At 46.3% G+C, this 20,810-nt stretch overlaps 1 protein-coding gene across 4 annotated transcripts in view; it reads left to right on the top strand.

Annotated features, from left to right (window-relative positions):
* BRMS1 (BRMS1 transcriptional repressor and anoikis regulator) overlaps nucleotides 1-20,810 on the top strand; it is a 458,387-nt gene that overhangs the window by 330,289 nt on the left and 107,288 nt on the right. For 2 of the 4 annotated variants that reach the window (XM_069644906.1, XM_069644905.1), the window contains 2 exons: nucleotides 14,637-14,785; nucleotides 19,037-19,079. In XM_069644906.1, the coding sequence (XP_069501007.1) occupies nucleotides 14,637-14,785; nucleotides 19,037-19,079 (192 nt within the window). The remainder of the gene's footprint in view (nucleotides 1-14,636; nucleotides 14,786-19,036; nucleotides 19,080-20,810) is intronic. The other 2 variants (XM_069644908.1, XM_069644907.1) reach the window with 1 other exon arrangement.

Below are 20,810 nucleotides of genomic sequence, written 5' to 3'. Positions count from 1 at the left end.
GCACCCTCCGATCCCCTGTACATTAGGGGTCAATTAAAACCTGATTCCCTGGTTGTAACAACCACCCACCAGGAAGAGGGCAGGCACCCCGCTTGCTTCCTCAGAAGCACCTCCTGATAAGGAAAGCAAACGTCTATATACCCTGGGAAGGAAAGTTGCCTCCACTGCGGCCTATCGGGCAAGAATTGCAAACAGTGCCACCCTTTTGGCAAGCTACATTTGCCATCAGTGGGAGGAAGTGTCCGCTTTGGTTTCCTCCGCACCCGACCCCTTAAAGAGCCAGTTGGCTCGGGTAGCAGCAGAAGGCAGATCTGTGCCAGGCTGCATGTTAAAGACTAACTTTGTTGCAGCGGATAATGATGAGAGGTTAATCGCCAAGGGAACTGTTATGAAGCGTCACGCGTGGCTTAGACAGTCAGGTTTCAAACCTGAAACCTGGCAACTCTAATCGATATGCCTGCGGAGCCGAATGTACTATTCGGAAAGGCAGTTGAGGAAGCCTTAAAAACAGCTAAGGATGAGTACGAGACCCTGAAATCTCTTGGCCAAATCACCAACAAACCCTCTGGACAGAGGAGTAACAACAATTTTCGCCGGTTTAGGGGCCAAAATTCCCAAAGGGGTTCCAATTATTACCAAAATCAGGGAACTTCATGGGGTAACAACCAATCCCAAACCTCACAGGGCTACCCCAGAGGGCAGCGTAGGGGGTCACACTCGGGTAGAGGCAGCCCCGCCAGAGGTGGTATGCCACCCAACAAGCAGTGACGTTCCGCTTCGGGTCCCCTCCCATGCATCCCCAGTAGGGGGCGCATTTCCACCTTCACCCACGCATGGAAGGGGAATCACTTCGGACAGATGGGTGCTGTCCGGTGTCCGGAGGATACTGCATAGAGTTGCTAGGGCGCCCCCATTCTCCGCGACAAAGAGTACACTCGCTGGAACATCAGAAGATCCTCCTCGAGGAGATCGCCGTTCTGCTAGCAAATGACGCTATAGAAGTCGTCCCGGTCAACCAGGTAAACGGGGGTATTTATTCAACCTACTTCCTTGTGCCCAAAAAAATCTGACAATGCGCCCAGTATTAGATTTGCGCCCTGCAAACAAGTATGTCAAGCCACAAAAATTCTGCATGACTACACTACAAGAGGTAATCCCTCTACTAAAAAAGGGTATTACATGGCAACATTGGATATGAAAGATGCCTATTTTCATATTTCAATGTTCCCAGCGCACAGAAGATTCTTACGTTTCAAGATAGAAAACCAGCACTACCAATTCAAGGTGCTGCCCTTCGGAATAGCCTCGGCGCCAAGGGTATTCACCAAGGTACTGGCGATGGTGGTGGCGCACCTACGCAGGAAGGCAATCCCAGTGTACCCTTACCTGGATGATTGGCTCATTACAGGGGAGTCCCCCCTAATTTGGAGACTAAACATCCAAAGAACAATCAACCTCCTCTTCCATTTGGGCTTCTCAATCAACGAGAAAAAGTCAAGCCTGTTGCCAGGCACCTCCTAACAGTTCCTAGGAGCTGTCCTAAATACCGAAGAGGGGTTGGCCTTTCCATCAGAGGAAAGAATTCGAAATGTGTTGCTGCAAATTCCTCAATATCAGGCCAGTCGCCAAATAAGAGTGCGCAAAACTATACGTTTGCTAAGCATGATGGCATCTTGCATTTACCTTGGTGCCCACACGCGCCTGCGCATGCGACCCATGCAGGAATGGTTGGCGAAACAGTGGTCTCAGGCAAGTGGTCAGTGGGACGATCTAGTGGTCGTTTCGCCAGCACTGGTAGAGTCTTTGCTGGTGGACAAGAGAGAATCATACGAAGGGGAAACCCTTCTACGATCCACAGATACAGGCCGTTGTCACAACAGACAGCTCCCTGGCAGGGTGAGGAGCTCACTACCTTCACCACAAAGCTCAGGGTCTCTGGTCTCACACAGTGGTTCAGAACCACATCAACCTGCTATAACTTCTGGCAGTCTTCAGAGTGCTTCGGGCATTCGAACACCTCCTATCCAACCAGTCCGTGCAGATCCTAACAGAAAGCACAACTGCAATGTTTTACTTAAACAGGGGGCGCTCGTTCTCAAAATCTGTCCAAGCTTGCCCAGAAAATTTGGAAATGGGCACTCGATTTACCTGTCATCCCAACATGTTCCGGGGGAACTCAACACGCTAACAGATGCTTTGAGCAGAGATCCCCTCCCAGAGGAACACGAGTGGCGACTACACAAAGCGGTCGTAGGAGACCTCTTCTCTCAGTGGGGGTTTCCCTACTATAGACCCATTTGAAACAAGCGAAAACAGGCAATGCCCAAACTTCGCATCCAGGTTCCCCCAACCAGGCTCCAAGGGGAACGCTCTATGGATGAATTGGTCAGGGATATTTGCCTATGTATTTCCACCAACCCCTCCAATGAGGAAAGTTGTGAACAAGATCCACAGGGAACCGATGATGCTCATCCTAGTTGCTCCTATGTGGGCAAGACAACCATGGTATCCACACCTGCGCAAACTGGCAGTGTGCGACCCCATCAAACTACCATGCCGGTATCGCCTACCCTTCCAGCATGAGGGGCTAACATTGCATCCTCAGCCCAACTCGATGAACTTGGCAGCATGGCTCCTGAAGTCATAGAGTTCGGATATCTCAATTTACCGCAGAGATGTATGGATATCTTGAAAGAGTCGAGCAAACCGAACACGAGGTACGGTTACTATGATAAATCGAAACGATTCGTAATTTGGTGCCAGAATAAGCAAATCAGCCCTGTTGATTGTACTCATTCTAATGTTCTAACCTATATGCTCCACTTACTGGATGCAGGGTTAGTGTTTAACTCGCTAAAGGTACACCTGCCAGCTTTGTCAGCCTACACCACTTCCCAAACAAGGTGTCATGGTGGAAGGTACCAGTTGTCAAAGCATTTATGGAAGGGGTAACAAGACTCCACCCTCCAATTTCTAACCCACCGCTAGGTTGGGACCTTAATGTGGTACTGGCTAATCTCATGGGACCCCTCTTTGAGCCCATGCACAAGTCTAGTCTCAAACACCTGACTTATAAAACTGCCTTCTTAGTAACCATCACCTCCATAAGAAGGGTCAGTGAAATCCAAGCTCTGTCCGTGCAGGATCCTTTCTTTACTATACACAAGGACAAACTGGTTTTACGCACTCACCCTAGGTTCTCACCTAAATTAATTTCCAAATTCCATGGAAACCAGTATATTGAGCTACCGGCTTTCTTCCAGAAACCCAAAAGCTCTGCTGAGGTAAAACTCCACACACTAGATGTGAGGAGGGCGGTCCTCTACTACAAAGACAAGACCAGAACGCTAAGAAAGACAGATAAACTGTTCGTCTCCATAGCGCCAGGCAGAGAAGGAGATCGCATCTCTAAAAATGCCATCTCTAGGTGGATAGTCAGATGTATCCAACTGTGCTGTTCCCTATCAAATAAGACACTGCCTTTTACGCCAAGGGCCCACTCCACAAGAGATACTGGAGCCACTCTGGCTTTCATTGCAAATCTGCCCTTAGACAGTATTTGCAAAGCAGCTACATGGAGCTCTGTTCACACCTTTACTCAGCACTACTGCATTGACACTTATTCCAAGACAGATACACAAGTCGGACAAGCGGTTCTAAGACATTTGTTCGCTCATGACCCTTCTCACATCCCACCTCCTTCTTTTAACACTGCTCGCTAATCTATGCACAGCATGTGATCTAAGCAGATTTCACAAACATCAGAAGGGATACATTACTCACCGTAATCGTATTTCTGATGCTTGTATCTGCTTAGATTCACATGTGCCCGCCCTTCTTCCCCTCTGAGAGAAGGCACGGATGCTTGTAGTCTCATCTATCTTATCTGCTTGGATACTCTGGACTCGCGCTACTCCATGTCAGAAAAAATACAATCTGAGGGTCCTACACGCGTGAGGGCTCATGGGTACAGGGGACGTCCCACTAAGGATAGTATTACTGGCACGCCCTGTTCGACGTCCCTTTTCGAGTTTCTAAAAACAAACTGTAATACTCTGCAGCTTCCACTAGATGTCAGCCTATGCACAGCATGTGAATCTAAGCAGATACAAGCATCAGAAATATGATTACAGTGAGTAATATATATACATATGGGATACATTTATGGAATGTTTAGCTTGTTTACTAACTTTCATATTAGTGGCAGCTGCCAAGGGCCTTTAGCTGAAGGGAAAGTGAGGTTTTATCTTGAATCCAGTAGGTTATCAGAGCTGGTCTGTGTTAAATGGATTTCTAAACTATGCTCTGGTAAACCTATGTTTAGGAGGCCACCCTTGTTAGTGAAACGGGGAACACTTCTGCCAAGTTAGCAAGGGCAATTCAAGGTACCTTGGAGAGCAGTCAAGGCTAAGTCTCGGGAGTAGTGGGCGTGATCTGAGGTCTTGGATCAGTGCACACAGTGGGACGACAAGAATTGCCCTTAGACAGTAGTATGTCAAAAATACACAATTTATTAGGCCCAGAACAAAAACAAGTGAATAATGGAAAACAAAGGAACTTCACTATTTAAACATACACAATGTAAAATAGATATACAGTCACTTTTGGTCAATGCAGTATAGTGCGGTTACCCGCCAAAACCTGTAAGGCGGAAAAGCTAACTTATCACATTGACAAACTTCAGAGATGGATACCCTAACTTTACAAGTCCAGCCCTACGAACATTGGAGCCTTGTGCTCAATTTACAGTTTGTGCGTAAAAGTGCTCAGTCGTGCATAAAAACACAAAGTACAATATTCAATGGGATGGAAAAGTTAGAGCAAGGATTCTGGAGTGTAGGAATTTGGCTCCGAGAGTCAGGGGAGGATCTTCTGCGGAGAACAAAGCTATTCCCATCTTTCGGACGACTTTAGAAAGCAAAGGCCACCCAAGGCAAGGACCACAAAGGATCTGTTGTGTGTAAAAAAGGGAATGGATTAACTAGGGGACACCGGTAAGTGGTATGATTACTCACTGCCCTTAGCTCACTCTGGATCTGGAGAGAGTCACCTGGAGTACGAAATCCCACCCTTGGTTAAGCTTCAAGATGCACAGGCACTGCAGGCGCGGATGCAGGTCCGATTTACAACTGGAGCTGGAGCTCTCGCCTCGATTGCAGTATAAAGAAAGCACTGATGTAGCCGGTCTCAGGGAACTTGAATAAAGGTGGGCCAGCACCTGCCACTATTGCACAGTGCCACAGTGGCACCCTAGTCTCATGGTCTGACACAAGCTCCTCTCTGAGCTGGCACAGCAAGATGTGGCAAGAAGAACCTTTGTAGTGCGAACTAGGATTCCCCCAAAGCTCGAGACGAAACTCGATGAAATAACACTCCAGCATGGGTGCCGGTACAAGCTGGTCAGTCCAATGGAGGATCCAGGTCCACTTCCGAGTGGGCAACAAGGTGTCGAGAGGGGTTGATCCCACCATTCTAAGGGGTTGAAGCACCTTTGCAGGTCTTCAGAGAGTGCACAAAGCAGGTCTCTCGCGTGACAACAGCAGGCTCAGGGTGCCAACCCTCTTCTGTGCGGTTCCGGACAGTCCTTGGATCTGCTTCGCTATTCTGGATACTTGGCTCTGTGTACAGGTCGTTTTGGACCATTTGGGGATCTGCAATCAGGACCCCTCCTCATATCCCAAAGTTGCACCCAGCTGGCCAATGAGGAGATCTGCCCCACTCATGCCCGGGGACCACTGCAGCTCTCATGCCCTCGTGCACACCAGACATACCGGCACCAGCAAGAGTGGATTGCGACCAGACATTCCCAGCCCACTTCCTGGGTACCTACACACGTGACATGCGTTAGCCCGCGAAAAGCGGCGGCTTGCACAGGTGAATGCATGTCTAAATAATGACTCCCCGGTTCACAAAGACAAGGAGGAAAGGACAACGGACAAAATGGCCAAAGAAGAAGATGATAAACTTGTGGCATGGCCATGACGGACACTAGCCACAGTTGTGAGCCGGAGCTGATTTTAACACGGCCGGAACGTTTGCATGTGAAATGTACGAACCCCAAAAGGTTTGTACATTTCCCATGCGAACACACGTTCATAACCCCTACTTACCCACACCCACGACACCCCCCCAATCCCCCACATCCCCAAGATACCCACACCACACTTACCTGTCAATGTGTCACGCTGTGTCCCTGCAGCGCCAGTTCCCTTTCACTTCCGTGATCAGGAACCGGCACCGCAAGGTCCTTTTTTTTCGGGAGCTACAGGGGTGTCCCTCGCAACCTCCACTCAGTATACTGTAAAGTAAAGGATGACTAGGGTACGGAAACGCAAGGAGCCCAGTGTGCGGTATGGTCTAATTGAATTTTAAATGTAACTTTGACATGCACAACCAAAGTGGAACTCTGTATAAGCTCAATTTTTGGTGGGAGCGTGAAAGGTAACCAGAAAATGACATGCATTTATCATTACAAATAATGCATTGGTGGTATTTCAGTTATTCAATGACAAATCTGACATCTGATTGATAGCTTATTGGATGTGAGGTGGGACACAGCCTGTAACTGTTTTTGCTTTGTACCCACCTGTTGACCATCCATGGCCATGCTAGTCCCAATGGCCATTGCCGCTCGCTACTTGTCCCTTCCTGCCCAAATCACCCAACCGCACAGTCGGATGTCTTTGAGCTAGCGCTTTTCTTTCAAGGGAATGCTAAGGTTGGTTTCTAAGCAGTCTTGTGAAGGGTATCATCTTAATATTGTCTGTAAACCAGCTCCTGCTGTAATAAAAATGCCTTTACTAAGTGCGCCGACAGCTTGATTTTATATGCAATGTGTGGGCTTGCATCTGTTCCTTGCACTGAATTCTTGTTTGAAAAATAAGTCTTTGGCGTCTTGTGAACAGCGCTTTTTGTTAACGCAGAAGTGCACCCACAGAGATGGAAATTCAACTCACCATTGCTAAAAGACATGCCAGTATATAATCATATCTTTAACTTTTAACTTTAAAACATCTATATAGTGCAGCCATTTACCCAAGGACATTCATGCGCAGAAAAGTCGAACAACATAAAACATAATTGGAAGCTCTATCTAACAAAGAAGCTGCTCAACCAGAACTTTACGAAAGATCAACAACCATGTTTTCAATTTTTTCTTAAAACATGTTAAAGACACTTGGCCACGGAGCTCCAAAGGAAGTGAATTCCAGGCTTTGGGGGCTGCTATAGAGAATGCTGCATTTTCCATTTTCTTAGTCTTGCTTCTAGGTATGGTCTGATAATTCTGAGAGCTAGACCTCAAGGAACAGTTATTTGCCTTATTTGAAATGAGGTCTTGTAGATACCTATGCATTAAGCCAAGTCTACATTTCAAGGTTATCAACAGACAATACTGGATCCGAGAAGCTACCGGGAGCCAATGCAACAACCTTCTTACGACCAAAACATGATCGCGGCAGGATAATCCAACCACTACTCTTAAGGCACCATTTTGCACTAGTTGAAGCCTATTAGTGGTGGCTTTGCTGATCCCAGCCAAAAGGCTACCACAGTAGTCTAACTTGGACCCAATAATTGCTCTAGCTAACATTTCAGCATTTGACTGAGAAATGAAGGGCAGAAGATGGGCCAGCAATTTGATTAAGCTTCAGAGGAGGCTAAACTCCCTACGTGAGCTTTCATGTCCAATTGCTGATCAAACCTGCCCGGGGATTTACCTTCTGTGGCGTAATCGTAACCTCTCCTAGGTGTAATTCATTATATGATAGGTTATTTATAACGCGCTTAATACCCAGAGGTTTCTAAACGCGGACCCGGGATAGAACGTGTAGTGATCTGTGTCGTCTTGCTTTCAAGGCGAGCACGTTGCCCCTGAGCTATCCTCCTGAGACAACCAGATCTCCTCCCGGGAGATTTAGTTGTAAGCAACATGATCTACAATTTTTAACAGAAAGGGTGTGTTCGTTATGGGTCTTTATTTAAGGGGTCCTCAATTGCACGACCCGTTTTTTTTAGAATTGGAGTGACCCACGCCTGTTTAATATCGGAAGGTATCTGGCCCTCAAGAAAAGAGGCATTCACTAATTTACATATGGCATTGAGTGAATAGGAGGACAAGATTTAATAATCTTGGAGGAACAAGGATCGTCTTTACAGCACAAGGTTTTCAGTCGCTCCACTACTAGTGACAATTCCTCAATAGACATAGAAGAAAAGTGAAATTGGGGAATCGAGGGACATCTTGAAAATAAGATTTAACATTTCTGACCATGCAACATGGTAGATGGTTATCCTTTATTTTCATAGGGAAGTCTACTATAATATAAAAGTGTATAAGAGAGTGAACCGACCAAGGGCATGGGAGAACCTTAAAGTCCTTGCTCTGAATTTTGTTAGTCGAGATCCAATCAAGGGTATGACCCAGGAGGTGTATTGGGACATGAACGTTCCGAGAGGCCCAACTCCAGGTTTGCAGCAAAGGTATCTTCCGGATGGCCCAACCAAAAATTGACATCACCCATCAAAAGACATCTAGAATTAGGTTTGAGAATTGACAATAAATAGTTTGAGAGCTGTTATAAAGTCCTCCATAAGGGATGGAGGTCTATAGGTTAAAAAAATATTAAGGGCCAATTCTGCGTTCATTGCCAACTTCACGTGTAGTGAAGTTGGCAATGAACGCAGAATTGGCCCTTAATATTTTTTTTCAATGCCCACCATAATTTGGCTTTGTATTTCCCAGGTATGTAATGTGCTTTGAATAGCAGGGCTACACTGCCCCCCACCCCCTGCCTTCCAATCTGTCCTTGCACAGCATTGCATATCCCTCCATATTAGCTCTATTAAGAGAGGGCCGAGCAGCTTTATAAGCCCAGATTTCTATCAGCGCATATATGTCTACATCATTATCTTCAATATAGGTGCATACATCATGGGCATGTTTAATAAGGGATTGTGTGTTCAATAGCATGAATGATGGGTTTTGGACGGGGATAGAAGGGCAAGCGAAAGACTGTTTTATAGTAGAGATTTCATCCCCCGATATGTATTTATCAACACAAGCTGTCCCGTGAACTGTAGATGAATCATCAATTCTTTCACCGAAAAACTTCAATTGCCTATTTAGATAAGTGGGATGCATTGAAGACCTCTATCGGTGCTCCTAATGAAAAAATAAAGAAAGTTAAAAAAGCTTAATGTAATGCTCTCAATAGCAAACTCTGATCCGGTGCATTCAAATTCGGCCATCTAGCTGTCTGAGAGCATTCCATAGTCTTCAGAGTTTGGGCGCAAATTAATTCTTTAGTGGGCAAAAACGCACAATTTCCATTGATGAAAGTTAAAACACAAACATTTTGAATTTGGGAGCAATACTGGAAGGATTCTGGCTTGTGTGCTGAGGGCATGGAATAAAGAATCACAAATGAGAACGGTTCCATGTCATTCCATCACCTGTTTTTATTTCGCACCATTTTTTGCCGCATATTTTTTTACGCAAAAACTCTAATTTCAGAGAGAAGCCCTGCATAATTAGCAGAGTTATGAGACGTCAGAGACACCCAAATATTTGACTATACATGGTCCATTAGAATGCAGTGTCCAAATTCAGCTGACAAGATCCATGTTCAGATTAACGAGAAATGCTTCACTCTAAGAGTTTATTTTCAAACCTGAAATCTGCATGAAAACTTTCAAGAGGTGAAGGAGAGTGAATAGATATTAGGTCCCCTCAAGGATAAAATTATATCATCTGTAAACATGGAGTGCTTATGTTCCACACTTAAATAGGACACATGGAAAACCTGATCATTGGTACTTCTCTTCGCAGCCAAAGATTCCATGGCCAGCACGAACAGCAGTGAGGAAACCTGGCAACTCGTCAAGGTTCACTGGGAGTGGATGAGGCCTTAAAAGAGCAAGCAATTCAGATATTCTTGCAGGGGTGCAGAGTAGTAAGTGGAGAAAACTCTCTTCATGAATCCAACCACAAGTCCAAATGCGTATACTCTCTTTCAAAAAAGGCCACTTGAAATGAAGGCATTCCATGTCAAATGTCAGAAGGAAGGCAGAGGTTTGCCTTTATGAGCGATGCCAGTTATGTTTGAACCCTTTCCAATGTTTTTACACGTTATGCAGCAAGCTGTAAAGGCATCTCAAATGAACGGCTCTATCCTGAGATTTGGGGCAAAACAGGGTGGCTTGCCCATGGATCACACCCTTCGAATGTACGCAGCAAAATCAGTACCCCTGCTGACATATGGTGCGCCGTGTGGGGTAATTACCAAACAAAAAATCCACGAAGAACTGAAAATATGTTAAGAACATCATGGGTTTTCCCAAAGGGCTTTCCAGGGCACCTGTTGCATAAAGAACTTGGAAGTAGCGTATGTAGAAGATCTCATAGCAATGCAATGGAATCGTACAAAAATGTCGACCTGGGTATTGCGACGGCCAAAAATGCCAACTTCTTTTTTTTTTTAATCCCCCCCCCTTACACCACATATATTTTTATTTATTTGCATTTTTAAAGCGCTCACACAGCCCGTGGGCATCGAGGCACTGTTACAGGAATTGTTTGTTTTAGTTGCGTAGTTGTTTGTCTTAGTTGCGTATTTATAACGCGCTTAAATACCCAGAGGTTTCTAAGCGTGGACCAGGGGATCGAACCTGTGTTGCTTCGTGTCGTCTTGCTTCCCAGGCGAGCGCGTTGCCACTGAGCTATCCTCCCGGGATATATATGTGGGGTGGGGGGGTTAAGAGTATAATATTAATATGGATGGTGTGCGGGAGGGGTGTCTCCCCCCGCATATATACGTGGTGTAAAGGGTTTTAAAAAAGTATGCATTTTCGGCCGTCGCAGTAATCGCATAGATCCCAATGCAACCCTTAATCTATTGGCTGTGTCTATGGGAGGGACCCCAATTGTCAATAATCAGAGCCCTGGTGAGGGATCTTATGACCACAAATTCCTCTGCTGCTTCGCCCTGGCTGAAATATATAAAATCATCCTTACACAAGCTTGCTTTTGGCACTTGTTTGGCGATGAACTACGAGCAGGCAGTACTGACAGGAGAGAGCTAATAGATATATTCTCTCCTCAGAGCGAGAATAAGCAGCAAGAGTGAATTGTAGAAGCAAAGCACCCAATTTTATACCTGCAACCTTGCCCCTAATATTGTAAGGCCAGCCTACGTCCAATGATTCGTCACCCCAAGGAAAAGGGCATGATCGTGGCTTTTAGAGCAAATCTTTTTTCACTGTGAAAGGGCGTTTTTGTCCACAAATTGCACTGAGAGGATGAGTTGCCCTTGCTGTAAGAGTCAGAGGAATGATTTTCTACACTTCCTGTTTTTCTGTCCAATTTTAGCAAAACTAAGAAAGTCCACTATTAAGAGCATCCAAGCTTAGACACGTGCAAGTAGCACTCAGATTTTGATGGTCCGTCCCGGACCTGCTGGCAGCCCAAAATGTATACATTGAGCGGGGTCTAATTTCACGCACTTTTTTTTTTTTTAATGAATGATTTTAGCTTATTTTTTGTAGACCACAAGATTTTGATTTGTATCTAAATGAATTTTATTGTTAATGTATTTTATTGTGTTCTTTGATGGGAATTTGTTTCCGAATAAAGGTTGTATCTCTTCTAATGTTATCTTAAGCATGCCTTCCATGATCATACCATGGATTACGGAAGGATTTGTTCAATTTCTGTGCCAATTATTACTATCCATACTGAGTACTGCTAGAGGTCTGTATGAAGAGCAAAATATAGGGGCTTGGGGATTAGCAGTAGCCAAGATTCTCCCAATGGAAACGGGAGGTTTTCACTCATTTAGCATGACTAGATAGTTAACATAATGAGTCTAATTTGGTATTTGGAAAAGATTTCATTGAAAAGGCTGTTGGGAAACCAACTAGCCCTTGTTAATCTTTAAAGGAAGTTTTGCGCAGATTCGTTTTTTCCCTTTGTGATTCTGCAATTTAGGGCATCTCTCTGCACATCCGAGATCTCTGGTAATTAGCACTTTCAGATGGATTATGATTGTCGGTGGAATATAGATCATCATAGTACTCCATGAATTCGCCCAGCATATCTTTTTAGTAAGCGCTAAACGTTCATCCTTCTTACAGATAGTTCTTATGGTACGACATCCTTTTTTCACCGTTTTATCTTTTTTTTGCTGCAAATTCCCCCCCCCCCCCTGGGTAGAGGGATATAAGGTTTCTGGGTGTTTCAGGGCTATATTCTAAATAGGTGGAAAGGCGGGTTCGGGGGGGTTAACCCCCCCCCCCAAAAAGAAAATTCCATGAGTTTTTGAGGCAAAAAATTCTGTGAAATAAAAACGGGCGATGGAATGACATGGAACCGCTAAAAAGGTGAGAAACCAAGGTATTTCCTTGTTTAGTAGAATTATGCTATACAAACGAACATCTTAACTAGATTATTGTATTTTTTTTAAATCCCTCCTCATAACTTCCTGAATCCATTACCAAATGTTTGCAACAGGACCTTCTCCCCTGGGTTTTGAAGAGTTCCCTTCACAGGATTTTCCCCTGTGTTTTAATGAGGGGGGAAAAGGGCGGTGGGCTGGCGCTGCTGTATGTCTTGATGCTCTCAGACCTCTCAGCAGCCCCAGTCGCCAGACACACATAGGGAGTTCTTGAGGAAGACCCCTGTGATGCTTGATTTGGCTTACCAAAAAAGGTTATACCTGAGGATAGGAGCTTCCAGCACTTACAAACATGATCCAGTTCTGGGATGGCAAAGCATAGAGGCTTAACTTGACTTTTCCTGGTCTGGCCATGCCCATTTACTGTATTCCCGATCTCTCTGCCTTATATGGAAATACATTCTTTATAGATTGTAAGATAGAGAGAGATATACATTCTTATCACACTTTTAAATGGAGAAGTTTGACCCTTCAAAATTACTTGAAAAGGCACTTTCAGTCTGAACGAAGAATAGCACTTGCAGTATTCAGTGGGCCTTGTGTAGGACCATTAATGGTCGCGCTACCAGAACACACCCAGAATAATAAAAAAAAGTTCTCTATTCCCTCTACAAAGACCTTAATTTCTAAACTTTATAAACACTTGTGCCTGAAAATGGGAAGGATATTCCCTCATACTCACTAGCATGGTGTGAAGAAATGTTGAAGGCTTTCTCCGAACATGAGTGGGGTGGGATTTGACTGAGGAGCTGTGGAGGATTTCTGGTACTCCCCGGTACTCTGAGCAAGCCTTTCAATTTCTATTAACACGGTACTGAGCACAGAGCAGAACTAAACATTAGTAAAGGGAAGAATGGATTGTGCTGGTTAATGTTCAGGGGATCAGGATCATACCTTCCCATCTGGTGGCATTGTCCTAAACTTAAGAAATACTGGGAGAAAGTGTTGCGTTATGGATGTAACTGGTGTGAAAATGCTTTTGACCTTATTACTGGGTCTGCTGGGAATAACAACTAATGGAAATAGCCAACTAACTTCTGCATTGACTGGCTCTTTAAATAGCTAAAATTACAATAGCGGCACAATGGAGATGCACACTTTTCACCACAGTAGAGGAATGGTTGTGGACAATGTGGAACTTGCATACATGTGACAAAATAACCTGTTCTTTGCAGCAAAATATCACCTCCTTGTTCGCCTGATGGAGAAACGTTTGGGAATACGTGCAGTTCACCAGTAAGGACTACACCTGCCCCATCAGGCGTTGAACTTTCTTGCTACGGTTGATTGAACTGCTCTTTTCCCCTTCTTTCGGGGGTACCGTTGATATTATTTTGCTGTTAAGATTTCGTCAAATTGTTTGAGAAACGTTTCTATGGGCAGCAGAGATAAGGCACATGGAAAAGCTTTGGTGTTTCGCTTAGTTCAAAGTTGGACTGGGAATAAGGGTCATGGTCAGGTTTGCAGGTGTTTGGTACGCCTTGTTTTACTTTCTCACTTTTCTCCTTAGTCTGTTTTAATCCTTTTGCTTTTTTGGGATGCATAATGTATCTGAGATGTTTGTTCTGTTCCAAATGTGCTAAATCTCAATACAAATATAGAATTAAAAAAAAAAAACCTTTGGCAAAGCCAACAGTTTTGGCTCTCATAGAGGCATTAGATAGGCAGTTGACAGGCACTACCCTAATATGACCAGGTGCAAACAGGATTTGCCTGCTGTTGCCATTTTATGGCCCGGTAGTACCATTATGATGGTACCTGGAAAATTCCTATAACATGACTATACAAAAATGCTTATTTTGTGCTTTATTCTACAGGCTTGCATATCTTTCGAGGTGCACCCAATCTTGGCAAATAAGGGAACTGATGATCATGGAGTTTGTGCCAACCAAGGATTACACAGTTTGGTCAAGTGGGGAGCCAAGATTAGGCCTCTGGTCTCATGCAGACCGCTTGATTTCCCTTCCCTCAACATAGGAGGAATTCTCAAATGCATCCCGAGTGGCTGATAGTGTGACGGCTATGATTTAATTGAACAAAGAGCATAACTTGGCCCTTGAGTCATTAGGGAGCGATCAGTTCAGCAGAACATTTTGCCCCCCATACTTTGCCTCAAAGTTAAGCTCTGCTTAGGTAAACTGTAGGCATGTCAGTGCTTTGACTCTTTAACTTACTTTCCTGCACGTCCATATATTGTGTATATGCTGAGTGACCTGGACATCTTGGAAGACTGGACGGCAATCAAGAAGGTAGGAGAAAGCGTGAAGAAGCATGTGTGCTGCCCGTTAAAGCCCTGCAGGAGAGTTTCGGGTGGATGCGAGTCCCTCTACCAGGTGACTGTATGCTCTCAGTGCGCCGAATGGTTGGGTATGGTGGGAGTGGCTTGATACTTGGGGAGGGAAGGCGTTGTAAGGGGAGAGCACAGTTGGTAGACTATTCTGAGAGTGTTGTGGGGTGGTGGCATTTCCTGTTACCATGAGCTTCACAGCAAGAGCACAGCATTTTGAAACTAGGCGAAGGGCAACCAGCTTCACTTAGCTACTTGCAACGCTTGCTCTGCTTTCAAACACTCCTCCGACATCTGCCTCCTCCTTGAAGACCTCTGCATCCTTGTCCTCACTGAAACATGTTTCAAGGCCAGCTCTCTCTCACCTTTTGACACTCTTCTCCCGGGCTACAAGATCCTCTCCAATTCCAGACCCACCTTATCTGGTGGCAGGGCGGCCTTCATCTTCCCTGAGTGGGTTCGAGCCACCATCATCCCCACTCAGTCCCACTACTATTTTGAATGCCGCGTCTGCAGGCTGTCTGTCTCTCCTACCCTCTCCCTCACACTCCCCACTATCTACAGGCCCCCTGGACCTACTGCCCTTTTCCTCTCGAAATAGGCGGACCTTTCTACTCCTCTCTCCTGGCCTCCACCCCTAATCTTCTCTTCCTTGGGGACTTTACAACTTTCCACCATGACTCTCTAGATATGGGTTCTGTACTCTTGTGTGAATCCTGTGACTCTTTCCCTCACAATTCTTCCCTCTCGCCCATCCCACTGTGCCGGACACTTTGGATGCTCTCATCTCAACAGACATCCCTCTCCAAACCTCTTGCTACTCCTCTCGCCTGGACTGACCACTCTCACCTGGAGCTCCCAGGCCCCCTGACGATGCCTCTACCTGCACTGCCAGTCACCTTCTCAGTCATTCGATCGATGAAGCGCGTCAGTGGCTGCATTCGCCTCCACCTTCCTCCCCCACTATTTTTCTGCGCCCCCCCCCCCAACCCTGCCTTCGACTCTCCTACTGTGACTGCTCTGGCTAACCTCCATCAACACCCTGGAAATTCTCGCCCCTGTCATGCAGATCCGAATTAAGCCTGCCTCAAAATGCATCTCTTGGTATGATTCCAACTTGGCAGCTTTGAAACGCAAGTGCAAAGCTGCTGAGCAGAAATTGCAGGCCTCAGGTTTATCCTCTGACAAACTGGCCTGCCGCCTGCTCCTAAGGCATTATCGTCTCGCCATCCAATTCAAGAAGAGGGCTCATGTCCAAGCCCACATCAATGGGGCCTCCAACAACATGGCTGAACTTTTCAAAATCTGCAAGGAACTTGCCAATCCTTCTGCAGTTTCCTCCTCTCCCCACCCAGGCCCTCTGCACTGCACTGACCTCCCACTTCTCCACCAAAACTCAGGACATCCTGTCCTCACTGTCTTCTACTCCCCACATCCCCTCCTCTCTTGTCTCCCTTGGCCTCCCCCACACCCCCGACCCATACTCTTCTCCTTCTCTCCCATTACATCAGACAAGGTCTCTAGAGTAGTCCGCTCTATGAAAGTCTACTCCAAACAGGTGCTCCCCTGCTCTTCCAGAACTATAAAGTGCAACATCTCCTCTCTTGCACCTTCTTTGGCTGACCTTTGTAACCACTCCTTTTCCACTGGCTCTTTCCCACAACCCCTCAAGCACTCTTGTGCACCCTCTCCTAAAAAAGCCATCTGCAGACCCTTCATGCCCGGCTAACTATTGCCCTACCTCTATCGGTCCTTTCTTGGGCAAACTCATGGATACGTTGGTTATCCCCCAACTTGCGCACCACACCGAATTGGCTGGCTGCCTCAACGGCCACCAGTCGGGTTTCAGATCATCCAGAGGCACAGAAACTGCTCTACTGAACACCCGTGATGGCCTTCTCTCGTACCTTGATTCTAACTCTCCCTCTATTCTGAGCCTTCTCGATCTCTCCTCTGCCTTCAGCACTGTCAACCATGCCATCCTCATAAATCGCCTCTGTGATTCCCTAGGCATCACGAACCGGGCACTGGCGTGGCTGACCGCCTTCCTCGCAAACCGTCCCTCCCAAGTGCAATTCGGCCCTTTCCTCTCCTCCACCACACTCTCTACCTGTGGCGTCCCTCAGGGCTCTATCCTATCCCCACGGCTCTTCAACTTCTACCTTCCCCACTTGATCTCCATCTTCTCTCCTCATTTTCAGTGCTATGTTGACGATACACAACTCTCCTATAAGCATCCGTCCTCTACCTCCCCTCCCCTCCTTCCTCTCTCAAACCTGACTGCCTGAGTGCTATCCAGGCGTGGTGCTCTGCTAACGTTCTCTGCCTTAATGCCTTTAAGACAGAGATCCTTCTCATTGGGACGCCTGCTCCTTACTTGCCTCCCACTCTGGCCACCCACCTTGGGGTCCCCTCACCCGCTTGTGAGGCCAAAAACCTTGGGGTAACCTTTGACTCCTCGCTCTACTTTTCTCCACACATCGCAGACCTTGCGAAGAAGTCAAACTTTCTCTCTGGCCCTAAAATCTCTCCACAGGATCAATTTCAAGACCCTCTACATCGTACACAAACTTGTCTGGGGCCTGGGGCCTGGGACCTCTCTACGTCCAGCATTCTCTCCCTAAATACTTCCCTGCTAAAGTCTTTTTCTGTCCTCAAACTCCAACTTTCTGCAGGTCAGGTGCTTCAAGCAGATAGTGGGAGGTAAACCCCTTTCCTGCCTCCCTCTGGAATGACCTCCCTGGCCCCTCAGACTTGAGCCCCATTTTAAATTCTGGAAACTTCTCAAGACCTTCCTTTTCTCCTTGTCCCCAGCCCTCCTCACTTGCTAATGTCCCTTTGCAGCTGGTGCCTGGGCCCCTAGGAGTCTTTCGGGTGCCAGGCCCTCCCTGATCAGTCACCCCCAGCATCCCTAACCAGCACTTGCCCCATGGTTCCCGGCCCAGCCTGGCTTGGCCCACCCCGCCGATCGCACTTTTTCCCCTCTCCCCTTTCCCCCGTGCACTTGCCTTCATGGCTCCCCTCAGCACTTGCTCAGCCCCCTGGGCCCCGCTCTGCTACACTTTGCCCACTCGCCACCTTTTCCTCCCATCCCTGTCTACTACTTCCACCCTCCCCTGTGCTTTTTTGTTCTCTGCTCTTGCACTGTTAGAAAGTCACAAGACCTAGCACCACCATTTTTTTCTATGCTCCGCCCCACCCCCACATTTTTGTCTTGTGGCACCTGGAAACACTTGTGTATAGGCGCCATACAAATGTCCAATAAATAAAACAAAAGGCCAGGCTCATGTTACAGCTGCTTTCACTGCCATACACTAGTGTGCTGAATTTACACTGAGCAGCCCCTCCAAAAATTATTTTTCCCCACCTAATGCCAAGGCACATGTGATCTTTTGAATGAGTAGCAAAAGCTTCTGAACCTAGAGCCTGTCTCCTCTAAACTATGCCCTTTCTAGTGTTTGGCAAGGACCTATGCAAATAGTTGAACCAAGCCAAGGAGAGCGTAATGTAAAATGCAAGAAAACTACTTTGCTTGAAGAGGAGTTGTATGCAGGGGGGGGGGGAGATTTGTTTTAATAGACCACTCTCCGGTATGAAGCCCTTTAAATACACTGCTTCTTTGGGGAAGCAGTTTAGCATATTTCCCAGAGACCACCATAGGTTAGTGGGACTTCCAGATAGGGATAGTAGAACACCCCTAAACAGCCCCTAACCAGCTTCAGTAATGTATGGAACGACAGAATCACAATGGTGCAATAATTGCAGGCCTAATGTTTTCCTGATCTCAAAGGTTTGTTGATTGTTTTTTATGCTTAGATATTTTATCTATTTTCCTTGTAAACTCCTGGAGACTTTCTTGTCCTAGTTCCAGTAAGCCACACACCATACATGCTAACCTTGCGGATGTTAAAATAAAGAACATCTACCATTAGCTGAACTCCTAGTATAGCTGGCAGTCAGGTTTTTACAAATATCTCTAATTATGTATAATACTAATTAACGGAGTGAGGTTATCACTTTGTCACAGCGACTATCCCCCTAGAATTACACCCACTTCGGCTTGCAAGCATCAATGTCACAGGATTTACCTCGGTTTGCCCCTCTATCCCACAATCCACCTTCCCCTCTTTTCTTGCAGTGCTGCGTAGAGAAAGTCTGACAAAATGGCCAAAGTGCACTACAGAAGACCTTTATATATCACTAACTTTTTCCTTGCATCTTGACAGAAGCATCTGATTGTCAAGAGGTTCTCGTTCCCAAAGTCCTCCAAATTACCATAATGTCTTCTATTTTCCAGGCCAAAGCAGCAGCAGTGTCTCCTCAGAAGAGAAAATCGGATGGTACGTACAACATGGAATATTTCTTCTATTCATTCACCCTGAAAATGCAAATTGTGTACTTTAAATTGGTTTTATTCTACAACACACAGGCACGTATCGGCATTTGTCAATGTAGCTGCGTGCAATATTTATAGACTGCCATCACCCACCACTACTAGGTCGGGCTGGGTGAATTTGCTAAAATCCGTTCCGCCAGCCGCAGAAGCGAAATCTAGAAGATTTTGATCCGTTCCGCAGAAATCTGCTGTTCCGCCACCCCTGCATATCGAACAGAGCAGTGAAAAGTTTCTCGTGCCATATTGCAACCCGAAACATGTTGCGCAAGGTTTCTCATGTCAATGCGCGAACCTGGCGCACATTTAAGAGCTGCACAAAGATTCTCATGCCGCTCTGCATACCTAGCACAAAAAAGCGGCATGAAGTTTCTCATGCAGTTACGTGAACCTAGCAGTGTCATTTCCTTTTTGAGTGAAATTCTCTCCACGTGTGTCCCCCAGCACCTTTTGCTAGACACTTGTTTTTTAAATGTAATTCTTTCTTTTACTCTGTACTTGGGAACCCTTTTAATCTTATTTTGGTACTTGCTAATGGAGTTATGCTTTCCACCATCTTTTCTGGCATCTACATTTTACTATTGCAGCACTCAGCACTTTGTGTAGTGTTGCTGGAAGCTCCTTGAGCTTTCCTTTTTATTTTACTTGGGTTAACTACTGTTACCAGGGCAGGGGGCGGCAGGGCGACACTCCTTTGTCCCCCCTAAACTTTATTCTGTGAGATTGGCGCATCCCACCTTATGTGGCATGCTGCGGGGAAACGTATCCCTTTTCTCTCTATTCTAGTAACATTTAGTTACTGTTACAAGTTAATCTAATGGCTGATGGCAGTGTACCTTTTTGCATGACTTTTTGTGGACTACTACCACAGGCTGTCTTGGTAGCTGCAGTAGGGGACACCGGGGTCACCATTTGCCTAAAATGGCAGCTGTACTTTTTTTAAGCCCTGTTCATGATGACGTGTCCTTACTTGAGCTGCCTTCTACCTGCCTGGGTGGGGGAAGTCTTGATGGGTCTTTTTCATTTCTTTGGCAGGCTTCCCTTGGACAGCCTGCTAAGGCACTTTGAGTGCCTGAAAAGACAAGAAGTGGGGAGATCCGAAACTCTCCTGGCCTTTGTCCTGCAGTGTGCATACCTGGAACCAGTTTCAACTGGGAGGCTGGCTGTCCCTGTGGGACATCCCCCTTCGGTCCCACCTGATTTGAATGAAAGGCTTGTATTGCGATTGGTGGGCTCAAGGCAGTTTTCCTGGATAAAAGGCGAGAGTCCTGGAGCTGAACCTCAGTCGACCACTGGACTGAAGGTTCGAATAGGAATTCATAGAAGGACGACCCAGCAACTTCCAAGTGACTGCCAGAGCCGTTGAGTGATGGCTGAAGACCAGACACTGAATTCCGAGTGACTGGGAAGATCTCTTGAACATTTCCTCCTTCCCTGGACTGGTGGGCCTAACCAGTCTGAGGACCACCTGCGTTTTGCGCCATGCCATGAAGCAATGTGACCCACCCGGGCTGCAAACTCCCACTAGGCAAGTGCAGCGGGCTGAGAGGAAGTGGAGGGCTTTGGGCGCATCCTCTGACAAACTAGCCTGCCGCCTGCTCCAAAGGATATACAGACTCTGTCCTCTCCAAGAACAGGATCCATATTCAAGCCCGCATCTGTGCGGCCTCTAACACTG

Source organism: Ambystoma mexicanum, chromosome 2p (assembly GCF_040938575.1).
Source record: "Ambystoma mexicanum isolate Mex_15411 chromosome 2p, UKY_AmexF1_1, whole genome shotgun sequence".
In the NCBI taxonomy this organism is placed as follows: Eukaryota; Metazoa; Chordata; class Amphibia; order Caudata; family Ambystomatidae; genus Ambystoma; species Ambystoma mexicanum.
The sequence above is the reverse complement of the archived record's forward strand: the minus strand, read 5'-3'. Positions and strand labels throughout refer to the sequence as shown.